Consider the following 12,105-nt stretch of genomic DNA (forward strand, 5'->3'; position numbering starts at 1 on the left):
AGCCCACATTGAAAGCGCTGGCCGACATACCCACGATACGTTCACAAAACGTAAGTTTTCTGGCCTGAACTCGAACCCAGATCTTCCAGAGCTGCAGGCTGCCATCATTACCGCCTCTTAATGTACAGCACAAACACGCGCACTTTTTTTAAAATTTAGATAAAGTAAGAAGTAATGAAAATTTTGGATAAAATCGGTTTAAATATGGAATATAAAGCGGTTATTTAATGTTTTATGTAAATAAAACCATGAAGAATGAGTTAGGTTACGTGATTTTAAAGAAAGTCGTAGCTTAATGATACTTTAAATTAGGCTATTATGTAACCAGAATTTTAATTTATTTTAGCGGATCAGTAACAAAAGTTCCTTGTTACATTCCTTAAATCAGAGTTTGTAGAATAAAACGACTCGAAATCTATTCCAAATGCACTTGGCTTAATACTTATAAATCCTCACTATAAATGAAGGCATAAATGATTAAATTTTATATTTTAGGAAATATTTTAATTATCAATGTGTTAAATAAAAATCGAAATTAATATAATATGATTTATGTTAGTTCTACCACACGTCACGAAAAATTAGTCACCAAGTTCCCATGGCATAAATTTTGAATTAAAGAGAAAAGTAGCTACAGCGGTAACATAAGCTAAACGACGACTAATGATATACAAAACAGAAGCCAGCGAGAGATTTGCATCCTGTCCCTCACGATGACAAGGGAAGATGAATAGCCATTCCACTAACAGTTCAGACTAGATGATGGCGTCAATTTGTGACACCAAGACTGGATCGTGACCAATTCTCTCTAACGCATCGGCAACATTCCCACCGCGCTACCTCTATATTATATTGTACATACTGAGAAATTTGCATATGGTCTTGACACATAATTTATTGCACACACGCATCACCTATCCTCCGACAAAAAAAAATCATCTGCACAGCAAAACTGTTCCTAAATTGTTATTTTCAACCTTTATTTATTAAAAAATATGTATATACATAAGATAGTATTATATATATATATATATAATGTAATTAATTAAATCAGTGCCAAATTTTTGTTTACTAAAATTACTTATTTTTGTGTGTAGTTTTCAGAGATTAAAGGGGAAAAGTTGAGCATATTACAAGTCTCCAAGTCATTGAGGATGTATCTAAAACATATTTTCCTTATTTCCCTCGACAGTAGATATTCTACTCTAGTGTAAAAACGAAATTTGACGTGACTACATCGTTCATTGTAATACTCGAATCATCCATTAGCTACCAATTCAGGAATTAATCGAATAATACTAAGAAAATTTGATTATAGTTTTAATAGAATGGGGTCCCACGCAACTTTGGTGACGTGTTCTTAGTCAGAAGATGGAATTTTAATCTATTTTAGCAGTTCGATAGTTTTACGCAGCGCGACACAAAATAATGCAGCTGGACTATTCTATAATTTAAAATATGAATAGCTGTGCTCTCCTGTCTTGTCAAATTTTCGTGATTTATGCAAATTAATCATCCGAAAAAATCGATTTTTGAATGTATATTTTTTTATTCTTTGCACTACTTTAAAATATTTAATTGCATTCTTTTAATATTTAAGTAGATTAATATTTTATACTTATTTCAATATGTTAAACATCAAACTGATTTTAAACTGAAAATTTGATATTTCAAATAATTTCGTTTAAAGTATTTAAATAATTAACATTACATTTGAAAAGAAAACCAAATAAATTAAAAATTAGATGATAAATAAAACTTAAATTATATATTTTTTTGCTCTCACTCACCTCAATCTCAAATGTTTTTTGAGAATCGTCTAGAAAGAAAACTGTACACTGAAGAGTTTTACGCCTTTTCTCGAAGAATATTTCTGAAGTACGTACATTATATGTAGCAGTTAAGCCAACAAAAGTCGTCCTGGACATGATCCGAAGATAAAATCAATCAGAGTACATAACAACATCCAAACAATTTGTACTATAATTGTTTTCTTTTCTAACAAGATTGAGCATATCTCGAACAACATATAGAATTTTCTTCTTTAGAATGCACAAAAAGAATATAAAACAATCATAAATTGCAACGATAACAATAGAAATATAGTAAATAAGATAAACTAAATATAAATAAACTTACGTGATATGTATACGAGAAATTATGGTTTGACGTTACATCTCCAGCATCATTTGTGATCCGAGTTTTACAGAGAAGCCGAACCGGCAGAGCAGTTCAAAGCTACCAACATTGACTACAATAGGTCAATAGTACTGTGTGAGAAATCAGCCAGGGGTCCGGTCTTCATCCCGTTCAGAAAAGTAGGAACAAAAGCGTCCCTATACCGGACAGTTGTGAGTCATTCACAACGTGTAGGGATCACACTGTCTACTGCATTGTCCCCTTACAGAACAATTAGAGCAAGGATGAAAAATCTCTATTCTCAAATATCCCCACCTAAATTAATTTAGAATTTTTAACTAAATACATACTCTGTATATAAATATAACCGTTGTATATTTTAAATTTATTTTTTAAATTATTTGTCGTAATTATATACGCTCGTCAGTTTATTTTTAGTTCTACTTAAGTTTAATTTTTCATTTAATATGTACAACTTAAATGAATTTGATTCATTTCTTTTATACCATACGTATATAATATATACGGTATAAAAGAACTTAATATATAATGCATAAATTACAAGATAAGAGAGAAAATAAGAAGAATAATTTAAATTTAAAATTATATAGAATTTAAGCACATAAGAAAGAAGAAAAATCTAAATAAATTTTTAAAATAATCTAATAAACTATACATTATCATTTCTAGGACTTAAATGATTATACAGTATTTAATTATTATTATTAAAACTTCTCAGAAATGAACCTATTAGTAACCTGTTTGTTGATGTAACTTATAATAAATCAGTTTAGATAACTTATTAAATAATTTAGACAATCGAAATTATCGTCTCTTTAAGTTCATTTCCACTCTTAATTTAAGCACAAATAAACTATATAAGATTTAATTGAATTTTTATTTAAATTCTCCTTATTATTTAATCAAGAATTTTTTATGGCATAAAAAATTCTTGATTAAAAATTAAATCGAACCCGGTGCATTTAGAACGACGAGGAAAAAAACTTCTGTACAGCATAAACCGATGTTTAAAATTCGATCGAATGCGTTAATCGATAACACAATTTCGTTTCAGTCTATAATTATTGTAAAAATGTAAATGTTACAAAAAAATTAAATATATAAATATTATTAAACATTGTTTAATTTCTATTCAGAATGCGAATATTATTGAAATTCAGGATTATTCAATTCTCTAGACAGTTATTATTTACCGAAGTGTTCTAAATAATTAAGCTCTCATTTAACTTCATTAAAAGGTATGTGTCAAATGTGATTAATTATAATTAATTAATTATTATAGAAAATTTAGATAATTATTTTATGTATTTTTTTAAATATACAGGCTTATTAAAAATAGAACATGATGATTTTTAAGTATTAAAAATAATAAAAGATGAATTTAATGTACATTAAATTGATCTCTTCTAGGTGCATCGTAATGAAAATTGACGTATTTTTGTATTATTTTAGTATATAAAAAATAAATTTTTATTGTTAAAAATTAGAATATAATATTTAAGCATTTTTAAATAGGTAAAAACTCATTAAACCAAATAAAAACTGAAAATGAATAACGCAAAAATCTCTTCTCCTTTTCTTAAAACCTTGTGTTTAAACACATAATTTATACAATATTTTCCTTTCTGTTTTATTTATTTATTTTTTAAAATATACATTTAAAGCTCTGAACTATCTCGAATCAATAACAAGAATGTATTAGTACAAGCGTAAGCAATACATGCATCATCTTATATTTGGATTTGCATAGTTAATGAATTAATAAAACAAATTATAAATATTTATTAATCTTTTATTAAGCACAATTAAATATAAATCATGTAAATATGATTAAAAAAATATCTAAATAAATAGATTTTCTCCTTATTCTTCCATAGGAAAAAAAATTATTAACTACTGTGTTAAATATATTTTCTAGAATAAAATATATTTAATCGTGAATTTTAATCCTAGAAAATTGGAGAGGAGAAATGTTTAAAAATAACAGTAAAAAAATGTTATAAAAAATATTTTATTTATAAAATATATACACATCCGAGAAGGGATCGTAATTTGAAAAGTTTATATGGTAATTTTTTCCTTTAATATAATTAAAAATTCAGCAATGAAAACCATTAACTAAGATTAAGAACTTCAAAATATAACTAAAAATTTTTATTAGTTAAATATTATCTTTTATGTTAATTATTTAATTAATAAAACTACTTTTAAATAAAGGCAATGTAAAGTATTAATAGACATGTTGTAAAAAAAATTAATGAATGAAAACATAATGAATAAAATATTAACTTTATAATAACTTTATAATAATTTAATGTATTGAGTAGAATATTATGAGTAAGAAAAACAAATCAAAACGTCGATTTTGTATTCGAATTTCAATTAAATTAGTAAATTTTAAATACTTTTTTCCCTTAAAATAATAAACATAAACAAGAGTAGTGTTATATGATAGCATAAATCATCATCGTTGATAAATGCTTATATTTTATGTATTTAAATTTCCTTATTACGACAATTCTTTCAGAGATACTGTAATTAATAATAAATGAAATATTTCGACCGATTATAAATAAAACTAATTATAATAGTGTAAACAATTAATAGTCGGTTACGAAAAGGGCAATTATTCTTGGTTTAAATAATCAAAAATGATGGTAAGTTATTTGAATACGCATGCCAAGCTTTTTTTTATTTATTTAATGTTTTATTTTATTTCTAATAATGACTAAAAGAGTTCAATAAAACAGCGACAAAGTATCTGGAAATTTGAGAAAAAATGAGAAAAAATATTCATTTTTGTATTATTTTTAAATCCATAAAAATATAGAAATATACAATTTCATGTTTATTTATTTTTATTTCGACACAATTGTATATTTTTACCGCTTAAACAATAAAAAAATTAACTTAACAGTAAAAATAACAGTTATTTTTTAGTGTTTATTTAATAGTAAAATTAACCGAATCGAACTGAATAAATCATTTAAGCATAATAAATCTCTGATGAAAATTATCGTTATGCTAAAATATTAACCCTTTACGTAAAGGTTAAGTGTTAATAATTCCATTAAAGTGATCTGCAGCAACTCATTTCAGATAACATTAAATATAATTTAAAAACTGAATTAAATACATTTATACATTAGTTAATAGCACTATTAACAGAGTAATAGAATGATGAATTTAATAAAACAATTGTATTTTTGTCTTTAATATTTTCACAATTATAAAATTTTAAAATATGAAATGAAAATTTTTATGTTAATATAAAAGTCAATAGAAATAAATTCAATTAACGCAAAGAAATGTGTTAACTCGGAAACAAATTGCTAATTTAATGAAATTAGTAAATTTTAAAGTTTTACCGTAATATAAGACGAGAATATATTATAAATCATTATATTTTAAGAATTTAAATTTGAAATTTGAGGAGATTAAAGAAAGATTTCACTTCGGAATACGTGCCAAATATTCACTCTGTATTTTATAGCTTGAAGATTTTTTTATAAAGATCTTTATTAAATTTCAATTTGTCAATTTATTTTTAGCGGGTTGTCATAATGACTAAAAGTTACAGAGTAATTAGTGGTAAAAATGTTGAGAAGTGAGATACCAATTTGAAATTATGTCTACTAAAAACGTGTAGACATATTTTCAAAATAAAAGGCTATATACAAATTTGTGTTAATGTGTAATGCCTACAGGACGGAAGAAGCCAAAAAATGAGCAAAAACTATTAAAATGTTCACATTTTTATTTCATTTAATTAGTAGACAATTTACATTTCTATTCTTTCGAATTAACTTTATTTAGTGGAGTTTGACCGTCTTCATTATAGAGTAAATATTACCTAAATGGTGAATTCAACTGGCTGCTCTTGAGTACTCATAGAGCAGCAAGTATGCTTGCTCCTTCCTGTTCAAGTGGTCAGAGTAGACAAGTTGTTTGGGTCACTCGCCTACTGTGATTAGTTGATTACTCTCTTTTGAACTGGTGATGTCATTAATCTACTCCCGCTGCTCGGTAGAACAACCAGCCGAACTCGTCATAAGACGTCATTCCATGCCTTTACGTTGCACCACCATGAATCTGGCGGAAAATCAATATGGCGGTACAATGAAGACGTTTCGAATGCACACAGTCGTATATTATCCGAATTAATTTCGATAAGATTTACTTCAGTTAATCAGTCTATTTCAAATAATTGTACCGTAACTTACATGTATGAGAATATTCTAGTTGCCAGCAATACAACGTTTAGGCTAATTAACCCCGTAATTAAGTTCATTAACGCAAGGTTTCTATTAATTTATTTTTAAAATTTTATAAAATGGTTGTTTGGCTTACGGTTGAGTACTGGGCTATGAACAAAGTGCAGGTACAGAGAATGCATGTTGCAGAGATGCGGGTGGTGAGATGAATGAGTGGTGTCACAAGGAAAGATAAGGTGAGGAATAGTTACATCAGAGAAAGCTTGAGTTTCAAGACCGTGTCACACCTCAATGTGTCCGCTATGTCAAACTGTCCAAACACTTTTGAATACCCAATGTGTCGAATTTACTTTAAGCTGTATGGACAGACTCTCAAATATCTCAATATATATGAATATACCTCAAATTGTCAGGTCAAATAGTTTTTACATACTGTATATTAAAATAAAATCAATTGTAAATAATTGTGATTATAAAATATATTATTGTTTATTAATTCATAGAAATGATAATAACTGGTTATATTTGTTAGTTTTATATTTTTGTTCTGTTAATAGGTAAGCTGGTGTTAAATTTAAATACATAATTTTGTATATTTTGATGAAAAATTTGATTATTTTGAAAAAAAAAACCATGCATACGTTGCTGATTGGCCATCAGCATGGTTTTTTTCATTGATAAATTTGACATAAAAAGACACTACAATACAAACCATTCAAAATAATAATAACACTAAATTATTCTTTTGTAGGTGGTGTTTTATATGTAAACAGAATTTTAAGATAATGTCATGATAATTTGTGTATATGTATTTATCTGAAGTTTTTACGTAAACAAAACTATTTGATAATGGACATAATATATATAGAGTATAATCATTTAAAATTTTTTGTCTTGTCTTTATTTTAGTTTATTATAAAAAATTTAACTTTTACCATTTATATAAAGATTCAAAATGATGGTTTTTGTTAACAAGGAAAATCGCTTTATCTGCAGGCGTATCGCTGTGTGTGGTGTAAATGGCATCCACACAAACGTAATACTATTCTCGCCATAGCACCAAATATTTGTCTCCAAAAGAACAGAGTTTTATATGTTGCCTAAACTCTAATGTCCACGAATCAAGTAAATGTATCAAAAATTTTAAAAAACAACTTGTATAAAAAATCAAACGAATATAGCCTAGTCGAAATATAATATTAAGAATGTATTTCATTAAAAACTTATTTATTTTCGCTCCGGACAGCTTGAGGTAATCCAGAACATATGGAGATGTGAGTGTGTCTCAGTGTCCGGGAGAACATACTGAGTTATCTGAAAATACCCTCCCGGAGACGCTCACTGGGAACACTGTGGTGTCATACTAGCCTTACAGTGATGACTGATAGCAGAATGGCTAAAATGGCAGCCTACCGCTCTGAAGACCAGTCTGGGCGGGTCAAAAATCTCCAAGAATTTTTCGTGGTGGTCCGTTCGGATAAGACGAGTTTCGTCTTTCACCATTCGGCTGCCACATTACGGGCCTGGCCGAACCTATAACAGCTTCATTAAAAATAATTTCTTATTGTCTACAGGGCGGAGAGATAAAAGAAGTCCTGCAGTGGTTTCATCTATTCGACCACTAGTGGGCATTTACAAATAAATAAATTATTCAGTAATTTGCTTATAATTGTAGTACAATATAGGAGCAATAATCTCGCTGAACGACCATTTTGGATTTTGACCTTAATCCATAGCCGGCATAGCGAATGGTTGTCTTGACTTCTCTGTAATATATACTTCATAGTCTTTACCGATGTTTTGCATTTCCGTATATTTGGGCTCTCGGAGTGTCAAAAAGTAGAGAAATGCAAAAACACTAGGCGGAGTAAAGTTTGACCTTCATACTTTCTCTACGTTATATCCTATTCTATAACGGCCGGAAAAGTAAAATTAGACTTTATATAAAACATAATTTAAATTAAATCTAACGTAACCAAACAAAAATAACGATGAAAAGTATAATAAAAAAATGTAAGGCAAATTTAAATATATTTCAAACGGTAAAAAAATATCATAAAGTAAATATCCTCTCTGAAATATAAAAAAAAGTCCTACCAATTACTTTGTATTAAACTAAATGCTGCATAAAATTGCTATACGTATTCATAAAACTTAACTCCTGGTAAAATTACACATCTCAGTAGAATTTTTATCAATAAAAAGTCGTCCAGGACGATAAATATAATGAAAATTCACAGAAAAATTTCAAAATATAAAGGCCGTTTTCTTAATTTCTTTCTAATATGATTAAAAACTTTTTGATCCATTAAAAATTAATATTTTAATTTTTGGGTTAAAAAATAAATATTATCTATTATAACTAGCATACCAACATCTTACTTGCTGAGAAAAATGTTTATTAAATATTCACCAACGTTTTCGACCTGTTCTACAAGTCATCCTCAGGCGCTGAAAACAAGTATAATAAACAGAAAACAAGCTATTGATAGCAATCGTTGTAAACTGAACACTCTTAGACGTAAGTTTTCAAACATTAGAACAAATTTAAATATCAAATTTGAACATATTATAAATTTAAATTAATTAAATGAACGTATAACAAGTAAAATGCAGCATATAAAAATAAATAATAAACCTTTTTTTTTTCATTTATGTTATTTGGTTACAATATTCGTTCATTTATTTGCAATCGTTTGCTTTTTTTTTTTTTTTTTTTATTCAGGCTTGTATTCAGCGCCCGAGAACGACTTGTGGAACAGGTTGAAAACTTCTGTGAATGTTTAATAAATATTTTCTCAGCGAGTAAGGTGCTAATTAGAGTGTTGGCTATTTCCCTGTTGAGAGTGATTTCTGTTATATATTATATTCATCTTTACGATCAATACCTTTTCGGTGAATCTGAAAAGATTCATAATTATCTACACTTTTACGTGGAAGGTATTTTCACCTATCTTACAACAAGGCGATGTCTCTTGAATAATAAATGCCTCTCCCATAGAATAAATCCCAAATTTGATTACGAACATAATCAAATTATAATTACTCTATATTTTGTTATGCTCTGTACTTTTATTAATTGCGTCCATATTCCTAACAAATATATATACTGTATATATATATATTATTTGTTTAAAGTCAAAATATTTATCCCAGCCCTACGTAAGGTGTATGAGAAAAAAATAAAATAAAAAATTACATTTGCTTATAATTTCCTAACGTTAATAACGCGTTTATATAATTAAAGTCTAAAATTATTTTTTAAATATTCAAAATATTATTTTTTCTTATAAAATAAAATTAGTCATTTTTATTGAACTAGTTAATGGGATTTAAATGTTTAAATAAAAGCCTTGAAAATGCTCAAATGTCGATGTTTTTAATTAATTTAATAAAACTGTTAGTTCTATAATAACTTTAAGTAAGATTGTAAAGATGCTTACTGTAGGCTATATTTTACTTTATTCTTTTTTGGAATGATAAATCTGTAAGATAAAATCTTTTATCGAAGAGATTTAACTAAAAACTAAAAAATAAATAAATTATAAATTTGAAAACTTAATTTTAACCGAGCGAATAATCAAGATTTTATTCATTCAGAAAAAATATCTAAACAAATTTTATTATTCGAAGTAGGCTAATTGATAGAACGTTAAAAAGTAGCTGCGTAAGATTACTTCTAATGATGTTATATAGCTGTTTTAAAATATTATTTATTTATTACTTTTAATATATAAAATATCATGTTTATTTTAATTTATCATTTATAAATATAAGTTTTAAGCAGCCGTCTACCGAAGCAGAGTGGCGCAGTGGAAGCGTGCTGGGCCCATAACCCAGAGGTCCGTGGATCGAAACCACGCTCTGCTATCAGTTTTTCTCGTATTTCTCTTATATTTTATTTCCTATAGTTTTTTTTTTTTTTTTTTTTTTGTAACTCTTTCCGCCCAGTGGGCACTAAGAGGGCCTCTTATAGCAAGCCCATTATGGGTTCGGCCAGGCCCACAATGGGGCGGCCGGGTGGTGAAGGACGGGGACCGACATATCCGGACGGACCACCCCCCGAAAAATTCCTGGGGATTTCTCGACCCGTCCCATGAATTTGATTTAGAAATTCCCGTATCATAAAACAATTTTTTTCGGTCTCATTCCAACGTTAATTTTCATAAAACTATAATGTAAAAACTTTAATTAGCGATTTATATAGTTATATTCTGAATTCTTTTATGTATTACGAAAACCATTAAAATTATTATTGTTAGTAAGTAGTGTGGGTGTTATGTATGAGAAATTCTAGGTTGTATTTTATAAATAAAAATTTTTAAGTTGGTTTTTATAATCTTTCATCGGTGGAATAGAAAAATAAATTCTCGTTTTTAGGTATCTAAAACGGAAATTATTTTAAAAACATAATTGTATATCTTAACACTTAAGATATACTATTAATAAAACTATATTCATACTATTTTATTATAAACAGAATGAAACAATTCGTAATTTATGTTCAAAAAATGTTTTTACTCTAAAAGCACTAAGAGAGCCTTTTCTCCATAGGCTACCTATCCTGAGTTCGGCAGACCCATAATGGGTACTGCCAGATGGTGAGGGACAGAATGGGACATAAGTGGAACAGACCATTCAAATTTGGCCTAAGGCCTCACAAATCGTTGTGAGGCCTTAGGCCAAATTTATTTTTTAGGCCCCTTAAAAGAGCCTTGGAGGTAGAAAATAATTTATTTAGGTATTTCTGTAATATGAACATTTTAAATTTAGAAATCAACATTAGAACACACAATAAAGTAATAAAAATATTAAATTGTTTTATAATTAATTGAAAAACTCAATAGATGAACAGGAATTCATCTACAAAATTGCTCCCCTGCTTTCAGCAGCGCTAAATTTATCAATTACAGAGGAAAAGTCCAATCTTAAGCAATAATTCAACAGACAAGATAGAAAGTGAAGAAAGTCTCTCTTGAAACAGTTCAGGAGAGACAAATTTATCAAGGTAGTTCTTGATAAATTTTTAGTTTGAAAATGATCGTTCTGCAGATACAACAGATACCGATACAATTATAGTATATTTACAATCAGGGGCGCCCATACATTGAGGCACTTGGGGTACGTGGTTCGTCTAGGCTTCCCTTTTCCTCACCCTCATGGGAACCCCAAATTCCATGATCGACAAACAACAGATTTATGATTTCTAACCTATTCTGCAAATATAAAAGGAAAAATAAACAACGTCCCACACAACTTCTTCGTAAGCTGACGAAAACTTGGCCTTGAAAAGAAGGAATGTTCCTCGTTTTCAAGGCCGAGTTAGTCCCGAAAGCAACCAGTGTCACTTTGTGGGAGCGTTGATCCGACGTTGAATCATAGTTTGAAGCTTCTTTCGTAATGTATGATGCCTTTTTTTATAATCTGCGCGCGCCACTGTTTTCAATAATAATTAATTTCATGGTTTAACTACTAAAACATACCACCAAATTTGCGGTCCCTAACGTCGCTTCTTCGTCTTAATGTAGAGTCGCCTCTGGATGCTCGCCTGAATTCGTCAAAGCTGTAAGCTGAAGCCTTAACGGCCTCAGCCATCGGACATCTTTACAGAAATTTTGAAAGTTCTCATAACATAAATTTAAAAGCTAATTCTTTCATACTCATTGTCTACGCATAAAATAATCTCTTAACTATTTGACAATACTTTTGCAAAGTTCCTCATCCTGTTTAA

General features: G+C 28.4%; 1 protein-coding gene across 1 annotated transcript in view; it reads right to left on the reverse strand.

Moving 5' to 3' along the window:
* LOC136985219 (tyrosine-protein phosphatase non-receptor type 4-like) overlaps positions 1–2,277 on the reverse strand; it is a 42,964-nt gene extending 40,687 nt beyond the window's left edge. The window contains exons 1-2 of the mRNA XM_067282454.1: positions 2,140–2,277; positions 1,791–2,042 (exon numbers count right to left, since the gene is read on the reverse strand). Of these exons, the coding sequence (XP_067138555.1) occupies positions 1,791–1,928 (138 nt within the window). The 5' untranslated portion in view covers positions 1,929–2,042; positions 2,140–2,277. The remainder of the gene's footprint in view (positions 1–1,790; positions 2,043–2,139) is intronic.
* Positions 2,278–12,105: the final 9,828 nt, after the last annotated feature.

Source organism: Centruroides vittatus, unplaced genomic scaffold (genome assembly GCF_030686945.1).
Source record: "Centruroides vittatus isolate TY-2023 unplaced genomic scaffold, ASM3068694v2 contig_955, whole genome shotgun sequence".
Classification (NCBI taxonomy): Eukaryota; Metazoa; Arthropoda; class Arachnida; order Scorpiones; family Buthidae; genus Centruroides; species Centruroides vittatus.